A 19,598-nucleotide genomic window follows, 5' to 3' on the forward strand; every position below is an offset into this window, starting at 1 on the left:
GGAGGGGGCCACTAATGGAAGCCGAAGAGTCAAAGCCAGAGGAGGAACCGCTGAATCTGGGGGCTGGAGGGCAGAGGGACCCGGTGCCCCATCGTTGCTCTTGGCCTAGGCGCTCTGAGAAATCGGAGGCTGAAAGTTAGCTAGATGTATGGAAGCTAGAGCCAGTTGGAAGAAACAAAACAAATTAAGCCCTCTTCCCCACAATCTACTGGGTTTTTGCACAGAAATGGGACTTCGGATGGGCTGATCTCCAAAGTCCCTTCCTTCTGGAAGACCTTATTTTCCTACGGCAGGGTTCTCTCTCTACCCCTGCTTCTGCCCAGCTGGAGGAAGGGGGGCAATCCTTCAAGCAAGGGGGCAATCGAGGGACCAGAGGGGCCAAATATTGAAGAGGGGCCATGCTGGGGTATCTCTTGCCTTGGAAAGGCTGAATAGGCATTGTGAAGAAGGTATCCTCATTTTTCCAGCCTGGGGCTCCCGGAACAGCCCTGGGGTGTGGGCTTCCGTGTGTGTGTGTGTGTGTGTGTGTGTGTGTGTGTGTGTGTGTGTGTGTGTGTGTGTGCTGGGCAGCAGAAATCACTTTAATTCAGTTCCCACTCCTCCGTGGGCTGGCCTCAGTTGCCACATGGCTGTGTGGATTTGGAAGCACAGGAACCACTCTGGGTGTATTTGTGCTCATAAGAAATAGATGCTGCCAGGAAATTGACTGGCATCCTCTCCCTCACCCCCAAGTTGAGGAGAAACCAGACTTATTTTATATCAGTATCTGGGCATTTGGATATATAGCCAGAAACTCTGGGCCGGCAGACAGGCACATCTGGAAACTGATTCCTTCCCCGGCCCCCACTCCCCACCCAGTTCATCTTCCAAAAGCAAGAAGGGAGGAAATGTAGGGAATTGATGTAATCGGTTAGCCCCGTGTCTTTGGTCAAGATGGCAGCTGGGACACTGGCCACGAAGCCCTTCTCTTCTTTTGGCCTCCACCAAAGCTACCGGGTCATTTGGGGGAGTCAGAATAGAAGGGGTGAGGCAGGTCCCCATGGACTCCGGAGAGGGAGAAGGCAGAGTAGCGCCAGGCCTGAAGCAGACACAAGGCTAGGGAATTCTGATCCGGGTTGGCCAGCCCACACTCACAAACATTTTTAAAAGACCCTTTAAAAACCCAGCAAGCGGATTTCCGTCCTGCCTGGGGCTTCCTAATTTCTTGTGCAGTAAACCAAATGAGGGAAAGATGGAAGGGAAAGATGATCCCAAAGAACTGCCCCTGGAGGGTCCTTGGGTTCCGACCTCTCCCTTTCCTGGGTCCTACTGGCTGTCCCCATGTTTCCCTTTCTCCAGACTCCTGATGGGTTCCCAAAAAGAAGCTGCAAGCCCCGACACCACAAGGGAGGGGGGAGTTCCTTAAAACTCTTCGTGGTTTTTTTGTGTGCTAAAATAGGGCTCTTAATTGGCTTTGATGGGTGGAAAGGGGTCAAGTTTAATTATTGATCTCCCATCTCCACCAGAAGTTTGGAAGGGTAGTAGCTGAGTGTGCTCCAAGTTTTTATTGCCTATTTAAAGGGTTCTCCCTCCCCAGAAGCTGACACAAGGATCCAGAGACCTAAAATGCCTTAGAAAACACAGTATAATATTGAGAAATCAGGGAGTGATAATCAGCAGTTTGGGTTCCTCCCTTCTTCTGTCTTCTATGCTCAAAAGGCATTGCAAAGTCCGGATGAATTTGCCTGGAGCCCAAAGGGAAAGAAGGAGACATTTTTCATTGCAAATGTTAGTCAGGACAGGGCAGCCACTAACTATCAAATCGCCCTTGAACTTCCAGGCTGCAGGACGCCAGGAAACAAGACTCCATTTTCCAAATGCTGCAGGAAAGGTACTGAGTCCAAATGGGAAAGCTCTGGGGTGAAAAGGAAACCTGGACTCTATAGAAAAGTGGAAAAAGGCCACTCCCATACTCCAACATACTGAAAAAAAATAAAGATTGTGTAAATTATTGGAAAGCCTGATCAATAAAGCACTGGAACTAAGAGCTACTTCCACCTGGGGATTAAGTACAGAGAAGAAAATTTACACATGTTGAGTCTGCAGCACCCAGCTGACCTGCCAGCAGCACTGGCCTGCAGTGCCTGGGTGCCCCACATACTGTGTCCCAGGTCAGAATGACCCTGCATTCTCCAGGGCCAAAGACCACTGAATGCCACCTGTCTTTCTTTGCAGTATAAAGGCAGAGAGGGTGCTCTCAGACAAAACCACTCATCAGAGATGCCTGTGTCGTTTGGGAAGGGCTTGCTTCCCTCCCTCCCTCCCTCCCAGGGACCAAAAAGTTTGGAGGAGATTCAATCTGAAGACACTGAATTCTCCTCTCCCCCTCTGAGCCTCGGTTTCTGCTTAAAATGAAGTTATTTCCACCACAACTCGTCACAAAATGTGCCTTCTTAGAAAAACAGCAATAACAAATGTGCCCAACTACTAAGCTAGAGCCAGAGAAGGGGTACAATCACTCTATGGTTTCTGAGATTTCAGCTTGTTGTTTGATGGGGAGAGGAAGAGGGAGAAGGGGAGGGGGGAGAGAGGAGGAGAGAGAGAGAGAGAGAGAGAGAGAGAGAGAGAGAGAGAGAGAGAGAGAGAGAGAGAGAGAGAGAGAGAGAGGGAGAGAGAGAGAGAGGGAGAGAGAGGGAGAGAGAGGATGGGGGGAGAGAGAGAGAGGGAGAGAGGATGGAGGGGGGGGGAGAGAGAGGGAGAGAGAGAATGTGTGTCTCCACACACACACACCTTTGGGGTTTTTCACAAATCTTCCTGGCACTGGATTCCCAAACCTCCCCTCCAGCTCCCCCTAGGTTTTGCCCTAGCAATCTCCCATTCTTGCTAAGCTACATTCTGTCTTTGGAGTGGTGGGGAGGGTTGGGATGGGAGGCCTTAGGTTCTATCCTACCACTCACCCATTGGGTCTCCCCAGAGAAAGAAACCACGTTGCCCAGATCACCTCTCCACTTTCCAACAAATCCCCTGGCACCGGTAGGGCCCATTGCAGAAGACAATAAAGGACTTTGAAATGAATACGGAATCCTGGTCATCCTTACTCCTGGGTTGGGCTTGGGGGGGTACCCTGACACTCGAGTACCGCGGTTTACCTCCTTGTAAATAGGTGGAGGCCTCTGCCTTCGTCCTTTTGCTTTTTAAAACTTCCGTTTTCGCCTGCGCCAGGGAATCTAAAGATCCCTTTGCAGCCTTGGTTACTCACTGGGTTGTTTTGTTTTCCGGGCTAACTGGCTTTGGAGAAAGGGAGTCCGGAGCATGAGAAGGGAAGGAAAGAAAGAGCAGGAGAGAGAAAGAGGGGACGAGAAAAAGCAAAAAACATTGCGAATATCTCAATCAAGGACGAGGCGACCTCTGACCCGGAGGGTGGTTTTATTGTCTTTCTTCTTTTGCGGAGGGATACACAGTTTATTGACCCTTTCTGCGTGACTGCGCCCTGAGGGGCAACCGCGGCCAGCGAACTCCTGGAAAGCATGCGAGCTCCAGTTTTTCCTACCACCTTCAGCATCAGCTTGGAAGCAGAAAGGGAATAACCGTTCTCTAGGTCGCTGCTGGAAAGATAATCTTTTGGGGGCTCGATCGCTGAACCAGATCTTGTCCTTTCACCAAGAGAGAAGAGACTAACGGCTCCATTCTCCTCTCTTCCCTGCCCTCCCGCCTCCCAGCCCCCACTTCTGACTGAGCCCCTACCTTAACAACGGCCTTCTACCCTTGAAACGCTCCTCTCCTTGATTCCTTCCTCCTACCCCAGTCCATTCTCCCCACCAGAAGAAGATGAGGGGGGGGATTTGGCCACCGAGGAGGTTCCTAGCCCAGATCCAGCCCAGGCTCCTACTTCGGGTGGGGGTGGGGCTGAGCAATAACGTCAATGGGAACTCTGGGAGCACAGGAGTTGGGGAGCCGGGGCTAGACTTGGCCATGTAAAGGTGGACGTGGTGGAGGCATCAGTGAGGGTCGGGAAAACAGAACTATGTTTGCCTCTGATAGGTATGTGGCGGCCTCTCTTCTAAGAATGGAACTGCTGTGGGGAATTTGCAAGCTTCCCGGCTCCATCTCCGCATTCCCCTCAGTTTGTCCTAGGGATGATGACTTAATGACCACTTACCCCCCTCCCCCTTACCCCCCAACTCCACCCCGCTGGAACTCTGAGAAACCCGGTCCAATCCCTCCGCATAGAGCCCTGTCTCCTCCGGACTTCTTCCTCCTGTGTACCCCTAGTCTTAGGGCTGGAGAGGAAACCCAGGTGACCAGAGCCAAGTTAGCTCTCCACTCCCCCGCCAATAGTCATTCGATAACCTAGGAGGGGTGCGCAGGGATTACAACTGAATGAGCCAAATCAGTGATCAGCTCACCCCCTGCCAAAACTCCACGGAACAGGATGGACCCAGAGTGCTGCCCTGAACTGCCTCCCATTCAGAATAAAGGGCACAAGACAGCTATCTGGGAGCACCCGGAGTCACGTGGATTTTCAACAGGTTTGTCCCGGAGCCTTCGAGGCTTTGTGCCCTCCTGGTGCCCTGCAGATGTAGAAGGAGGACTTGGAGAGGAATTGGGGCCCAAACCCCAACTCCCAAGGACCTGAGAGAAGAGAAGCCAAAATCAGGAAAGGGATCTGGAGGTCTTGCCGTCCAGCCTAGAGGATTCTGGATCACTGATGTGGGAAAGGGGGTCCTTCCTGAGAGCTCCCTGGCTCAGACCTGCCCTTGTCCTTGCAAAGCCTTTGGTGTCTGGGCTCCAGGCCTCCTGGGTCCACCCTATCTCCCCTCGCTAATCTAGTCTCGCTCCCTCCTACACTGATTGATGAGAGGCGGGAGATCCCTAGTGGGACAGCAGGGGGAGCTCCAGAGCAGTGCAAATTGTGCCCACTCCCTCCCTAGCACATAGGCGGCCTCTATCTCCCTTCCAGGGCAGTGGCCAGCTCTCCCAGCCCCTCTGGCTCCCTCAGTCTAAGCAAGAAGCTCCCAAAGAGCAGTGGCCTTGGGGTGCCTTGTCTTGACTTTTCTTTTTAACCATACCCCTGTTGCAAAGCACTCACCCTATAAACATGCCTCAGCCCTCCTCTCCTGATGGCCATTTCCCAATAAGACCATTTGATCCAATATCAGTCAAAACGAACAGAATTTCTACCTAGAGCCTTGACTATCCCGCTGAACCTCTTAGTTCCTCCTTTGCCCACCTGGATCTACTCTTCTTTTTTCTTCCCTAAGTGCAGCAGTCTCCACTGAGCCAGTTGGCTCAGGGCTCAGGGCATGACTTTGGAGGAGGGGAAGTCTGTATCAGTTTATGCCTCTGCTTACACTCTGTCTCTCTGTCTCTGTCTCCCTCCTTCCCTCTCTGTCTTCCTCCTTCCTTCCCCACCCTCTTTCCCTCCCTCCCTCTCTCTGTCTCTGTCTTCCTCCCTCCCCCCTCTGCCTCTCTCTCTCTCCCTCTATCTCTCTGTCTCTGTCTCTCCCTCCCTCCCTCTCTGTGTCTCTGTGTCTGTCTCTGTCTCTGTGTCTGTCTCCCTCCTTCCCTCCCCTCTCACTGTCTCTGTCCCTCCCTCCCTCTCTCTGTCTCTCTGTCTCTTTCTCCCTTCCCCTGTCTGCCCCTCCCTCTCTCCTATTCATCAGTCTCTCAAACACTGTTCATTCTTAGCCTAAGGACAAAAATAAACACAAGGTTCCACCTAGACCAGTGATGGTGAACCTATGGCACAGATGCCAAAGATGGCATGCAGAGCACACTCTGTGGCCACCCCCACCCCCAGAGTTTGTTACTAGAAAGGCAGAGGGACTCTGGCAGAGCTGCTCCCCTCTCCCTCTCCATTGTGCCTGATGACATTTTTTCACATCCTCCACCTGTCTGCCCAGCAGCCCTATGGGAGGGCACAGGGAATAAGGTGGGCAGATCACAGGTGGCAGAGCTGGAGGGAAGTGAGGTGCTTGGGCCCCTCCCCTCCTCCTCTCTACACTCACTGAGGGCATTCACCTTCCCCTTTCCCTCCACCCAGCATCCCAATGGGAGTGCTTTCTCCCTCCCCTGTGTTGGGTAGGGGGGGAAGGGCATAGCACTCAATCTGGTGGGTGGTTGGGGGTAGGACCTAGCACTCCATCTCTAAAAGGTTCATCATCACTGGCCTAGACTATCACCACACACATTTACAGACCCCTATATACCAAGCACCCAAACTTGGTTAATTTCTACCCTGAGGGACAAGAATTAATCTAAGATCCCTCTAGTCAGTCACTACCAACAACCTAGAGACCTGGTAAGAGACTGGAAAGACAGTCTAAAGGCCATGCCTCCAGATGTCTTCCAAGCAATGCCTCCTTCCCCTTCCACTTGATCTTGGCACTTACTCCACCAGATATATTTCCTCTCCTGCCCTTCTCCCTAACATGGATACCCATTTTCTTTCTTTTTTCCCAATTCCTGGCCACTTTTCTTTCTCTTTACTTCTGGCAGGGAGGAACCATGAGGCAGGACCCTCACCCTGTGATCAACAGACTAGGCTGTTAGAGCCCAAATTCCTCTTTTCCCCTATGTCATTTCCCCATCCCAAGATCTGTTCCCTCTTTCTTTTTTTAAACCCTTACCTTCCATCTTAGAATAAATACTGTGTATTGGTTCTAAGGCAGACGAGCGGTAATGGCTAAGTAATGGAGATTAAGGGACTTTCCTAGGGTCATACAGCTAGGAAGTGTCTGAGGTCACATTTGAACCCAGGACTTTCTGACTCTGGGCCTGACTCTCAATCCACTGAGCCACCCAGCTGCCCCCTGCTCCCCTTCCACTCCTACCACTGACACCATCTTCATCACCTTATATTCCTTACTAGATGTTTCTGAGCCAGGAAACCCAAAAGCCAAATAAATATCTACCTCCTCTCCCTAAACCAGTCTCCTCTCCCCATCACCATCACCACACTCTACACTGAGGCCAAGAGGGAAATAAGAAGCCAGAGGCCTAATGCAGGAAATATACCAAATCACTCCCATATCTGCTAAGCCTTAGCAAGGATGATCTTGAATTTATTTTAGTAGATCAGGCTCTTTCTCCCACAGATCAAAATTCACATGGGAGGATAGTCAGAAATTAAAACACTTGGAATAGAGTCCTTGAAAACTCTCATTTCCACTACTATGATAGATCTTTGCCTTCCTATCCCTATACAGATTCTCCCCCCAAAGCTTGGAGGATTTGTGGTTATCAAAAAAGAGGAAATCCTCCTTTCCTCTCTCCTTTTTCTCCTCCTTGAGCTCCACAATTTTTTTACATTGTTACTGAGAATGAGACCATCCCTCAAAGCTGGACTCATCAAAACAAAGTGTGGTTAAGCAAAAGAAATCAACACATTGCCCATATCTAAGAGTGCTTCATGGTCATTGACACCACCCATCTTCTTACAGTCCCAAGGCAGGCTTCTTCCTTACTTAGTAATCTGAAATAGTCACTTCATTGATCAGCATTCTGAGGGTATTCAATATTTTCCTTTACATTATTGGGATCATTGAATAAATTGTTCTCTTCCTTTGTGTCAGTTCATCCAAGTCTTCCTAGGTTTCTCTGAATGCTTCACATTCACAATTTCTTATGGCGCAAGAATATTCCATGACCTCCATGTACCAGATTTGTCCAGCTGTTTCCCAATCAGTGGACATCTACTTTCCTACCAGTTCTTTGTTATTACAAACAGTGCAATTATACACATTTTTGCACAAATGAGACCTTTCCCATTGTCTTTGACCTCCCTGGGGCATACATCTACTAGTGGTATCACTGGGGTAGCTTAATGGTATTTAAAACAAAATTTCAAATGGTCTTGCAGAAGAATTGGATTAATTCACAACTCCACCTCATTGTATTAGTGTGCCTGTCTTCTGACAGCCTCGCTATCATTTACTTTCCCCCCTTTTTTATTTAGAATAGTTTTCCATGGTTACATAATTAATGATTCCCGTCCCCCCCCCCCCCACTCTTCCCTCCCCTCTTCCAGAGCTGACAAGCAATTCCACTGGGTTATATCACTGTTCAAAACCCATTTCCATACTATTAATATTTGCATGAGGGTGATCATTTACATTCCCCAATTATCCCCAATCATATCCCCCTCGACCCATGTGATCAAGCAGTTGTTTTTCTTCTGTGTTTCTGCCCCTACAGTTCTTCCCCTGAATGTGGATAGTGTTCCTTCTTATAGATCCCTCCGAGTTGTTCAGGATCAATGCATGGCTACTAATGGAGAAGTCCATTACATTCGATTGTACCACAGTGTATCAGTCTCTGTGTACAATGTTCTCCTGGTTCTGCTCCTTTCGCTCTGCATCAATTCCTGGAGGCCTTTCCAGTCCCCATGGAATTCCTCCAGTTTATTATTCCTTTGAGCACAATAGTATTCCATTACCATCAGATACAATTTATTCCACCATTCCCCAATCGATGGACACCCATATCATTAACTATTTTAAAAACTGGTCATATTTGCCAATCTGATCTCCCTCCTTTTTTCTTCTCTCCCTCTGGTTTCTGCTCCCACAACAATTTTCGCTTCTCCCATTGAACCAGTCTGTGGGTTCTGGGTTGACAAAACAAGGCCATTTGGAGTTTTCAAATGTCTGCAAAGGGCAGTGATGTCTTGAAAATGGGGTATTGGCCCTCTGATCCTACTACTCCACCATTGTTTCCCCTCTGAGCTTGGGAGGTCAAAGGGAGAGGCTGAGTGATAAGAGTATCCGTGTTCCCTATAGCTTCTTTTAGCAGAGACCTTTAGGCGTTGTTATTATGCTAGCTATCTTTTTCCCTAGCTGGTCTGTCAGCCCCTCCTACTCATCCTTTACTACAAACAGGTTGAGCTGGTTTGAGCATATGTTTTCCAGGTATCTGCAAAATAGAGTTGAAGAGAAAAAGCTGAAAGGAAATGATGGAGTTGATAAATACCTATGTATACATTTTCCAAACACCTTGTTGATTATCTCAGAGTTCAGAGGTGCCTCTTTAAAAGCTATGCCTCTTTCTCAACTGTGCTTCATTTGGCTTGGATGTGCTGTCATTGCAGCATCTTTGGCATATCCCAAAGGACACTGGTAGAGGTAGCTGTGACTCTTGATTTCCTCACTTTTTGGTGGGGGAAGGGAGTTTTCATCCATTAAATTCTACTTCTGAAACAAAACTGGGAGAAAAAATTTTGTAACAAATTTCTCCAATAAAGGTCTCATTTCTCAAATATGTAAAGAATATGTAAATATTCTCAAATATGTAAAGTCAAATGTATAAGAATACAAATCATTCCCCAATTGATGAATGGACAAAGGATGCAATTTTCAGATGAAGAAATCAAAACTATTCATAATCATGTGACAAAAATGTTCTAAATCCCTCTGGATTAGAGAAATGCAAATTAAAACAACTCTGAGGTACCATCTCACACCTAGCAGATTGGTCAAAATGACAGTAAAAGAAAATAATAAATGCTGGAGGGGATGTGGCATAATTGGAACACTAATTCATTGCTGGTGGAGTTGTGAATTGATCCAACCATTCTGGAGGGCAACTTGGAACTATGCCCAAAGGGCGCTAAAAGACTGTCTGCCCTTTGATCCAGTCATAGCACTGCTGGGCTTGTACCCCAAAGAGATCATAAGGAAAAAGACATGTACAAAAATATTCATAGCTACGCTCTTTGTGGTGGCCAAAAATTGGAAAATGAGGGGATGCCCTTTAATTGGGGAATGGCTGAACAAATTGTGGTATCTGTTGGTGATGGAAGACTATTTAAAAATTTTTTTATTTAGAATATTTTTCCAGGGTTACATGATTCATGATCCCTCCCCCACCCCTATTCTTTCCTCCCCACCTCCCTAAGCTGACAAGCAGTTCCACTGGGTTATACAGTTATCCTTGTTCAAAACCTATTTCTATGTTATTCATATCTGCAGTAGAGTCATCTTTTAACATCAAAACCCTAATCATATCCCCCATTGAACTACATGATCTATCCTATGTTTTTCTTTTACATTTCTGCTCCCACAGTTCTTTCTCTGGATGTGGATAGCATCTTTCTCATAAGTCCCTCAGAATAGTCCATTGCTCTAGTAGAGAAGTCCATTACATTTGATTGTACCACAGTGTCTCAGTCTCTGTGTACAATGTTCTCCTGGTTCTGCTCCCCTCACTCTGCATCAATTCCTGGAGGTTGCTCTGGTGGTGATGGAATACTACTGTGCTATAAGGAATGATGAATTTCAATTTCAGAAAGGACTGGAAAGACCTCCATGAACTGATGCAGAGTAAAATAAGCACAACTGGGAGAACATTGTTCATAGTAACCGCAACTGCAATAGACTTTACTCCTCCCAGCAATACAAAGATCCAGGACAAATCTGAGAGGATTTATGGCATAGAATGTGATCTGCCTCCTGAGAAATAACTGTTGGAGAAGGAATGCAGATGAAAGCATGGGATCTTTCAATTGTTTATTTGGGCTTATGTTTGGGGGTTTGGGTTTTATAAGATTACTCTCTTACAAAAATGAATAATATGGAAATGTGCTTTGCATGACAATACATGCATTACCCAGATTGAATTGCCTGCCAGCACCAGGAGGGGGAAGGGAAGGGAGATAAGTTTGATCACATAACTTGGGAAAGCCTGTGTGGAAATTTGTTACTACATGTAATTGGTAAAAAAAATAAAATTTAAAAAATCCCATTTGCTTTTTATTCATTTTCCATTTCTCAGTGTTCCCCCAGATTTCTTAGGCTAGATTTGGACATTTTCTCTCAGAGGGGTTCCAGCCTTGACCCTACTTTCTTCCTATTCCAGGCCTAAACTAGGTTGCCACCAAGTCATAGAGAGGAAGATGTTAACTCTAGTTCCAGGACTAATCTGAATCCTAGGCTCTAGTAGATATATGAAGGGAGATGGCTTCTGTCATGTAGACCAGTTATGACCCACCCAGCCCCCGCCCCGCCCCGCCCCAATGAATAAAGAAATGGCCAAAGTATATACTGGCATTACAAAACTGTCTTTCTTGAATGCTTCTACAGTGGTCATTGGGATCATGTGCTGCTCGTGGAGAAGCTTCATCATTGAGATGTCAAATGGACTTCTTGATCTCTAAGGCCTTATCTTATGGAAGTCTATCACTAAGTTTCTTTGTTTCTTCTTCCTCTTCCTCCTTCGCCATCATAAACATTAAGAAAGGTCTCCTACATGAGGTGACTCATCATACGAGGAGACGGGTTAGGCCTTAGAAGCAGATTGAGCTGGTGACCATCCCCACAGGACTGCAGAGCTTTCTGGAAGCAGCATTGCTGCATGAGGCTAAGCCAGGAAGCTAGCCTAGGTGTATCTCACCAGGTTAAGGAATACCTGGCTTAGCATGGATGGGGTCCTTGAGGATTCACCCTGCCTTTAAGGCCTGAAAGGGGACATGGTTACTGGCAGGGAATGAAGAGGCTCTTCTCATTTTCTTCTCCCATTTTCTCTTCAAGGGGAGCTTGAATCACAGGGTGTCTGGAGATGTGTTTTCTATAGCCCAAACCCAAGGTAGGAGATGAAAATGGGGACTAGACTTCCCTTGGGTTTCTCAGAGCCCTTCTCTATCACCAATCTCACTCTAGCCTTTTAAAAAGAAAAGTGTGGGAAAGAAGGGAAAATGCAGTTTTTAAATTGCAAAGCTAGGTGGTTCAGTAGACTGAGAGCCAGAAGGTCCTGGGTTCAGATTTGACCAGATACTTCCTAGGTGTGTGACCCTAGGCAAGTCACTTAACCTGCACTGTCCAGCTTTTACTGCTCTTCTGCATTGGAACCAATACACCATATTGATTCTAAGACAAAAGGTAAGGGTCTATAAAAATTGGGTATTCCTAGCTTAGGTAACAAAGCCATTACTCAAGGAAATATCTTTGGCTTGGGGGGGGCACCAGGTCTCCCTAGGCTAGGAAAGAGGACCCCAGGGGGATTTCCATCCACTCCCATCCCACCCCACCTTTTACCTGGGTGGGGCAGGCACCTGTTTCAGGAGATCTTCCGAGAAGGGCCTTTCTGGTTTCATGTGGTTGTCCTTTCCTGGCTGTGGGGAGGGATGGGGGCAATGCCACCTCCAGTTTTTACCCAGTGAAAGACACTTTCTCATCACTTGCTCCCAAGGTACCAAATGAGGTTCTGTGCCTCGTGGTCGCCAAGGGCTTGAGGGGGAGGGGAGAGGCACTGCTTAATTAAAGGGGAAGCCACAATGTCGGGGCCAGACAAAAGCTGGCGTGCAGAATAAACTAATTAAAACATTGTGTTTGCAATACATTTTATTTCTCGCTCTCCTCTTTTTGATCTCAGCTGCGTTTTAAAGAAATGTCATCGCACCAGAGATCGAGCCGTGAAACGCTATTTCCTTATAGTGCGCGGTGCTTTTCAAAGGCTAGTGTGATATAGTTTAGAAAGGAGACCCCGCTGGGAAAGCTTGCGTGTCTTCTCTTTACCAAACTAAGCTCTTGTCAATCATGGCCCAGCCTGGCCAATCAGGGAGCTGCCTTTTGGAAAGCATCTTGTCCTGCTGCGCTTTTATATATTTAGATGCATTTTTACCAGGGCTTGAAGGGCTTTGTGGAGAAAAGAACGCAGTAGCTTGAGCGCCCTCCAACGGTTGGGCGTCTCACAGTCCACGTGACCATTGAGCCTAGTGACTGTTTTGCGCATGCGTGCTGAACTTGGTCCTGGATTCTCATTGGTCCTGGTTGACATCATCTTGTGACCCTAGTGTTCCCTCAGTGTTCCCCCACTAGCTATGGAGGCCTAGACCTTCCGGGAAGTGTTTCCTTTGGGAGCCGGATCTCAGGTTACACCAACCCCGGAGATGGTGCTGCCACTCTTGGGTTTGTCTTTCGAATGTCCGGTGCCTAGGCAACGCCTTAAAAACATCACTTCCTCTTCACTCGGAATAAGATCCTCGAGGCAGCCATTTCAGCGGCTCCCGAAGTGCGTGCGTGTGAAGGAGAATCAAGGTGGGATGAGGGAAAAAATAAGTCTGGTGGGACTGGAGGAGGTGGGATGAGGTGGTTTAGAGTACTAATAATTGAGGGAATTCCCAAAATTGCGCCCTAACTCTGCCTTTGGCCTTTATTTTCCCTTTTCTCCCCTTTCCGAAGATCGAGCATGGCGGAGGAGGAAGATCATTCCTCTCGAGCCCTCTCTAGGAGCAGGCAACCCGCAGAGCCCAGTACCCCAGGGGAGCCTATCTTGCCCACCACACAGAGAGTGAGCATCACGCCTAGCTTTGAGCGGTCCTCCAGCAACTCCCAGTCTCCTAGCTCAGGTCCCCCCGAGAACTCCCCCACCGGCGGCCAGGCTGTGGCCCCCCTAACAGTGGTTGGCGGCGAAGGCGGGGCCCGCAGTGGTGATAGTGGCTACAACGAAGGCAACAACAGCGGCAATAGCAGCAGCAGCAGCAGCCGCCGCCGCCGCTGCCACCGCCGCCATCGTCAGACCCTCCGACGCTTGGGCCTTGCCGGTCGGAACCAGCTCTTCTGCCACTGGAATTCTGGTACCGGGGGTCAGGCCTGTGAGGTGCCCTGTAACCTAGTCTTCAACTACCTGCCAGAATTAGTCAAACATATCCTGAAGGAGCATGTGGGAGGTGCCGACCTGGTTTCTCACGTCTGTCGCTGGATAGGCTGCTCTCGTCAGGGTAGACCCTTTAAGGCGAGGTATAAGCTAGTCAACCATATCCGGGTACACACCGGGGAGAAGCCCTTCATATGTCCCTTCCGAGGGTGCAGGCGAGTGTTTGCCAGGTCGGAGAATTTGAAGATTCATAGACGATCCCATACAGGTTAGTTTTGTGCTTCCCTTGGTGGGGGAGGGGCTGGGGCCGCCATTAGGCGGTAAATCGAGAATGAGAAGGAGGCGGGGGGGGGGGGGGGGGGGGAAGGGAGGGGCAAGGAGAGAATCATGGGGGGAGGAAGGGAGTGACGTGATGTGGCGTGGTGCGTAGCGTGGTGCGTGGTGAGGTGCGTGGCGTGGTGCGTGGCGTGGTATGATGCGATGCGGCCTGGGGGGAAGGGAAGCAGCGTGGTGAGGGGGAAGGGAGGTAACAGAGGTGTAGAAGACTGAGCATGCGGAAGAACAAGTAGTATTTTTTTAACTGGTGCTATTAATTCCAGCAATATATATATATATATATATATGTATATAATATAGTTCGCTAGTCAATTCTGACTTTAACTAGGAAAATAATGATTTTTTAAAAAATTAAATTAATTTATTTAATTTAGAATATTTTCTCATGGTTACATGATTCAAATCCAGGCACCAGAGAATGAGTAAACCTGGGATCCCCCGTTTCCCCTATGACAATCTGGGGAGAGGAAGGGGGCAAAGGGTGGAATTCAGTTTGGCCCAGTTTATTCCACTTTCCAGCCCTATTTCCCACTAACCAATGGAAGCCTTCTCCTGGGCTGTGAGATCAAAGGAAGTAAAGAGGAAACACCAATAAGCACAGTAACAAAGAAAAGAAGGCTGGGCAGCCTCCATGGCCCCTGTGGGGGGGGGTCCCAGCTTAAAGTTCTCCCCTTCCCCCTCCTTTCAATTGTCACAGATCAGCAGATCTCCTGAAAGATGGCGGGAAGGAGAGGGCCAGTAGCAGTTTTCAGGGTGGGAGACCCTGTGGAAAGGGCCTCCCCAAGCCCTTCACTTTGGGGACTCCATGCCATGGAGTAATGGAAAGAACCGTCCATTTGGTGCTATGGGATTCAAGGATTTAGTGCTAGAAAGGACCTTAAAGGTCTGTTAGTAGAGCATCTTAACCTTTGTTGTGTGGCCTGGACAAGCCAAGGGCCCCCTCTCACAATTCTCTTATTTGGAACAAGGGAAGGCAATGCTCAATTGGAGTCTGACTTCAGTGAAAATAAAGAGGCCTCATTTTCTTCCCCTCCAACATGCTCAGGCCCCTTAAAAATCCCCATTCTGCTTTGGAAAACACATGGGGAAAACTGTTATTAAAACAACCACTGGAAATCCCCGATCCAGCTCATGTCCCTCATTTTTGGAGGAGAGAACTGAGGCCTTCAGAGCTGGTGACTTGCCTAAGATTTGAATCTGGATTCTCCAGACTCCCCCATTTAACAGATTCCCTCCAGGAGCTAGGTTCGAACAGGTCCGGCCACCTACCTTCAGCCTCCAAACTTTATCCACACATTTCTGGAGAGGATTGAGCCAGATAACCTCCTAGGTACCTTCCATAACCAAATCCCATGATCCTCCAAAAATGATTGTTCCTTCCCATAGTCCTACTGCCTTCTTACTCAGCAAGGAGAGGATTGTGGGATAGATAGTCAGTTCTGCTCTGTTATCTGTCTCAGGTTTGGAGGCCAAACCCAAGTTTAGACTAAAGACAACAGAAACAATGAAGAGAGAGGCCTACTAGGCATGGGACCTTCGGGTCCCTTGGCCTCTCCACTTCCCCTTCATTTTAAAGACAAAGCCCATTTCCAGAAACCTTGTGGCCTGAAATGAACTGGAGGGGAGGACCCCACAGGCAGGTTGGGGATATCTGAGCACAGCAAAGCCAAATGTCCCTGCCTCAACTGCCACAATTGAATGCAGGTGCCCATGTGGGCTGCTTTTGGGCCTTTTTGCAAACTTGAAAGGGGCTGGTGTGTTGCCATAATTTCCCATCTACCTTGGTGTCTATCACATGGGCCCTTCTGAGAGGCATAGTAGTTAAAAGGTGCAGGGGGACTGGGGGCTGGGGCTGGGGCTGGGGCTGGGGAGTGACTAGTTCAGAAAACAATCGCCAAATAATGGGCTCTTTTGATCTGGGAAATTACTTGTTGCCGCCTGCTAACACGTTATTATCCTGGGTACCTACTCCATGGTGCTGGTGGCTGGTGTGTTGAATATTTGGGTTTCTATTCCAGGAGAAAAGCCGTTCAAATGTGTATTCGAAGGCTGTGAAAAGAAGTTCGCCAATAGCAGCGACAGAAAGAAGCATGCTCTCGTGCACTCCAGCGCCAGGCCATACCACTGCAAATTCCAGGGATGCCAGAAGGCCTACACCCATCCCAGCTCCCTGCGCAAGCACCAGAAGTTCCACAGCACCACTCCGGCCACCACCACTGCTGATGACTTCACTGCCAACACTGAAGGTCCCAGCACCAGTTCAGCCTTCTCTCCTAGGCCCAGCACCTCTGGGACCCCAGAGATGGCAGTCCCCACAACTCCCAGCTTGAAAAAAGTTTCTATTCAAATAGTTTCCCTCTCCCAGGCTCCCAGGGTTGTTGGCCCCCAGGCCCCTAAGGTTTCTGGCCCTCAGGCCAATCTAACAGGTCATCTTTTCTCTAAACCTTTTCCATCCAATAAGGTGGCCTGCCCAGTATTCAACCCAGTAGCCCGCTCAGCTTCTAGCCCTCCATCTGGCCTGGTTCCTATGCCTCAGACCCAAGTGGTTCCCAAGGCTGGTGGGTCTCTAGGATCCAGTATTTCTACCCCAGTATTGAGGCCTAGTACCTTTAGCCCTATGCGCTTCAAGTTTTCCAGCGGTCTGTGTTCCCCTCCAAGTTTCAAAATTTCAAGTCAGCCGGGTTTAGAGATCCCCAATTCTCCAAGCTTGAAGCTTCCTACTCCTCCGAGTGTGGGGTCTTCTTCCTCACCGATTTCCAGAAGTTCAAACCCATTCGCTTATTTTTTTGATTCTGGTGGAATGGGTTGCTGCTCAGGTCAGACTGGGGACAAATCAACAAGAGCTGGTGGGCGGTCTGAGACCCACCTGTGGCTTGGGGCTCCTCTTACTGTACCAATTTCTGGTCCAGGAGCTCCTTTTTTCAAGTCCTCTACTGTTCCTAGCAGCTTCCCAAAGAGTCAGCAGGTCTTCCAGGGGATAAGGGATTTGGAGAAACCCTGGTCTTCTCAAGAAGGGGGAGTGGAGAAGGTAGAGCTTATGAAAAAGGAAGGAAAGAAAGAAGAAAAGGTAGAAAGTGAAGGTGCAGAAGAAAAGAGTGTAGGAAAGGAAGAAGAGAGCTCAGGAAAGGAAGAAGACAGTCTAGACATGGAAGAAGAGAGTGTAGAAAGTGAAGGAGAGGAAGAAGAGAATATAGAAAAGGAAGGAGAACAAGAAGAGAATGGAGAAGGAGAAGAGAGTGCAGGAAAGGAAGGAGAAGAAGAGAATGTAGAAAAGGAAGGAGAAGAAAGTGTAGGAAAAGGAGAAGAGAGTGTAGAAAAGGATGGCGAAGAAGAAGAGAGTGTTGAAAAGGAAGGAGAAGATAGTGTAGAAAAGGAAAGAGAAGAGAATGTAGAAGAAGAAAATATTGAAAAGGAAGAAGAGAGTGTAGAAAAGGCAGAAGAAGAAAAGGATGTAGAAAAGGAAGGAGAAGAAGAAACGAATGTAGAAAAGGAAGAAGAAAGTGTAGAAAAAGAAGATGAGAGCGTAGAAAAGGAAGAAGAGAGTGTAGAAAAGGAAGAGGAGGGTAAAGAAAAGGAAGAAGAAGAAAATGTAGAGAGTGTAGATAAGGAAGAAAAAGAAGAAGGTGTCGAAAAGGAAGAAGAGAGTGTAGAAAAGGAAAGAGAAGAAGAAGTGAATGTAGAAGAAGAGAGTGTAGAAAAGGAAGGAGAGGAAGAAGAAAAGAGTGTTGAAAAGGAAGGAGAAGAACAGAGTGCAGAAAAGGAAGGAGAAGAACAGAGTGTAGGAAAAGAAGAAGAAGAGCCTATAGAGAAGGAAGGAGAGGAATTGAGAATGCCAAAGGAAGGAGAGGAAGAAGAGAGTATGGAAAAGGAGGGAGAGGAAGAAGAGTTTATGGAAACAGAAGAGGAAAAAGGGAGTGTAGAAAAGATGGGAGAGGATAGAAATGACATGGAAAAGGAAGATGATGAGGAGAGTATGGAAAAGGAAGGAGAAGAAAAAGATATGCAAAGGGAAGGAGAGGATGAAGAGGAACTTATGGAAACTGAAGAGCAAAAAGAGAGTGTATTAAAGGAAGGAATGGGAAAGAATATGCAAAGGGAAGGGTTGGATGAAGAAGAGCTTATGGAAACTGAAGAATGTGAAAAAGAAGAGCTAATGGAAACTGAAGAAGGGTGTATGGAAAAGACAGAAGGAGAGAGTAAGGAAGGAGAAAAAGGATAAACACAAAGGAAGGGGAGGGAGATGAGGCTATTAAGTCCTTAGCCAATGTATGTGAACCCTCTCAATCCGATGTGCCCTCTTGCCATCCTTTATCCTAGAACTGCCCTGGAGAAAAAAAAAAGCAGGCAACGTGGTTTTCTTAAGTGTCCTTATTAAGTAGAAGTCAGAAAGGGATGGATACCTCTGAGTTTGAGTCCATCAATTTGGTTATCAATTCCCTGAAGGCTAGCTATGCCATCTTCATTTTCTACCCTTCACAATGTATTTTGGACATAGCAGACCCCATTAAAGATTTGTTGCCCTGCTGAATTCCATGACTTCTCTGTTTCTTCTTTTCCCCACATTTCCCTATCCCCTTGGCAGAGTGAAAAGAAGCACTGGATTTAAAGTTAGAACCCATGGTTTCAAATCCCAGGTCTGTTCCTTGTGTGTGTGTGTGTGTGTGTGTGTGTGTGTGTGTGTGTGTGTGTGGCCTTGGACAGGTCACTCGGCTTCCCTCCGCTGTAAGGTGGGCTAAATGGCTTCTGGTGTCCCTTCTGGTTCTTGATCTAGGATCTTACATTCCTAAGTCCCTTTCCCTCTAAGCCTCAGTCTTCTCATCTGTGAACTAAAAGGGTTGGACTCTAATCTAAGGCCTTGGAGGTCCCTGTCTGCTCGAATTCCAATGAGCCTTTAGCTCCTTCCCCTCATGCCCGCCTGCCTCTTATCCAGGCTTTGTGTTGCCCCCAGATCAGCGTGCCATAGAGGGCGGCAAGGGTCCAGGATATTGCCCCAATGGGGGTGCAGGTGGAGGTATAGATGTACGTATTTCGGGGGTAGGGCACTTCATGGGAAGCCAGTGCGGCTGACACCATCCCATCCCTATGTCCTTGTAAGATGACAACTTGGCAGGCGCACTGTATTTCTTACAGCTTGGAGATGGGACGGGAGAACAGTGCAAACAAGGACTGTCTGGGCTGTGTGCCTTGCCTCTCCGATCACTTCCTCCTCCTGCTGCAGATATTCTAAGTATGGGGGGATGGATAGGGAGGGGTCAAAGATCTATTTGACCTGAAGCTAGGTTTTCCACCAAGGGATGCTTCCTCAGTTGCTCTTTTTTCCATTTAGCAACTTTTGGGCTTTCAGCTTGGTAGGTAGGTAGGTCGGGCTCAGGAGCACATGCATGAGGGCCAGAACTGGTATCATTAGACCAGGATTTAAATTTGGGTTATACTTACTGCCTAGGTGTCCTTGGGCAAGTCCTTAGCAGTCTGAAGCTCTAAACTTAAGAACGGAAGTGGCCAAGATCCCAGATGAGACAAAGTCTCTAAGCTATGGCTGATTAGAAGCTGTGCCTAGAACGGATGAGGTCTGAGGGTGGGAGAAGGGTTCCCTTCCTATTTGTTCAGGCCGGGTCACACCTTGCATGCAACGAAAGATAGCCAACAAGCAGAAACTCCAACAAGCAAGCTGGAATTCTGAGCACTTTAGATCA

At 48.0% G+C, this 19,598-nt stretch overlaps 1 protein-coding gene across 1 annotated transcript; it reads left to right on the forward strand.

Annotated features, from left to right (window-relative positions):
* Positions 1–12,768: 12,768 nt before the first annotated feature.
* LOC100010527 (nestin-like) lies at positions 12,769–18,424 on the forward strand. Its single transcript, XM_007507385.3, has 3 exons — positions 12,769–13,010; positions 13,155–13,837; positions 15,924–18,424. Exons 2-3 carry the CDS (start codon positions 13,162–13,164, stop codon positions 18,122–18,124), a joined length of 2,877 nt encoding a protein of 958 aa, XP_007507447.2. The 5' UTR covers positions 12,769–13,010; positions 13,155–13,161; the 3' UTR covers positions 18,125–18,424.
* The last annotated feature ends 1,174 nt before the right edge of the window (positions 18,425–19,598 follow it).

The sequence above is a fragment of the Monodelphis domestica genome, chromosome X (genome assembly GCF_027887165.1).
Source record: "Monodelphis domestica isolate mMonDom1 chromosome X, mMonDom1.pri, whole genome shotgun sequence".
In the NCBI taxonomy this organism is placed as follows: domain Eukaryota; kingdom Metazoa; phylum Chordata; class Mammalia; order Didelphimorphia; family Didelphidae; genus Monodelphis; species Monodelphis domestica.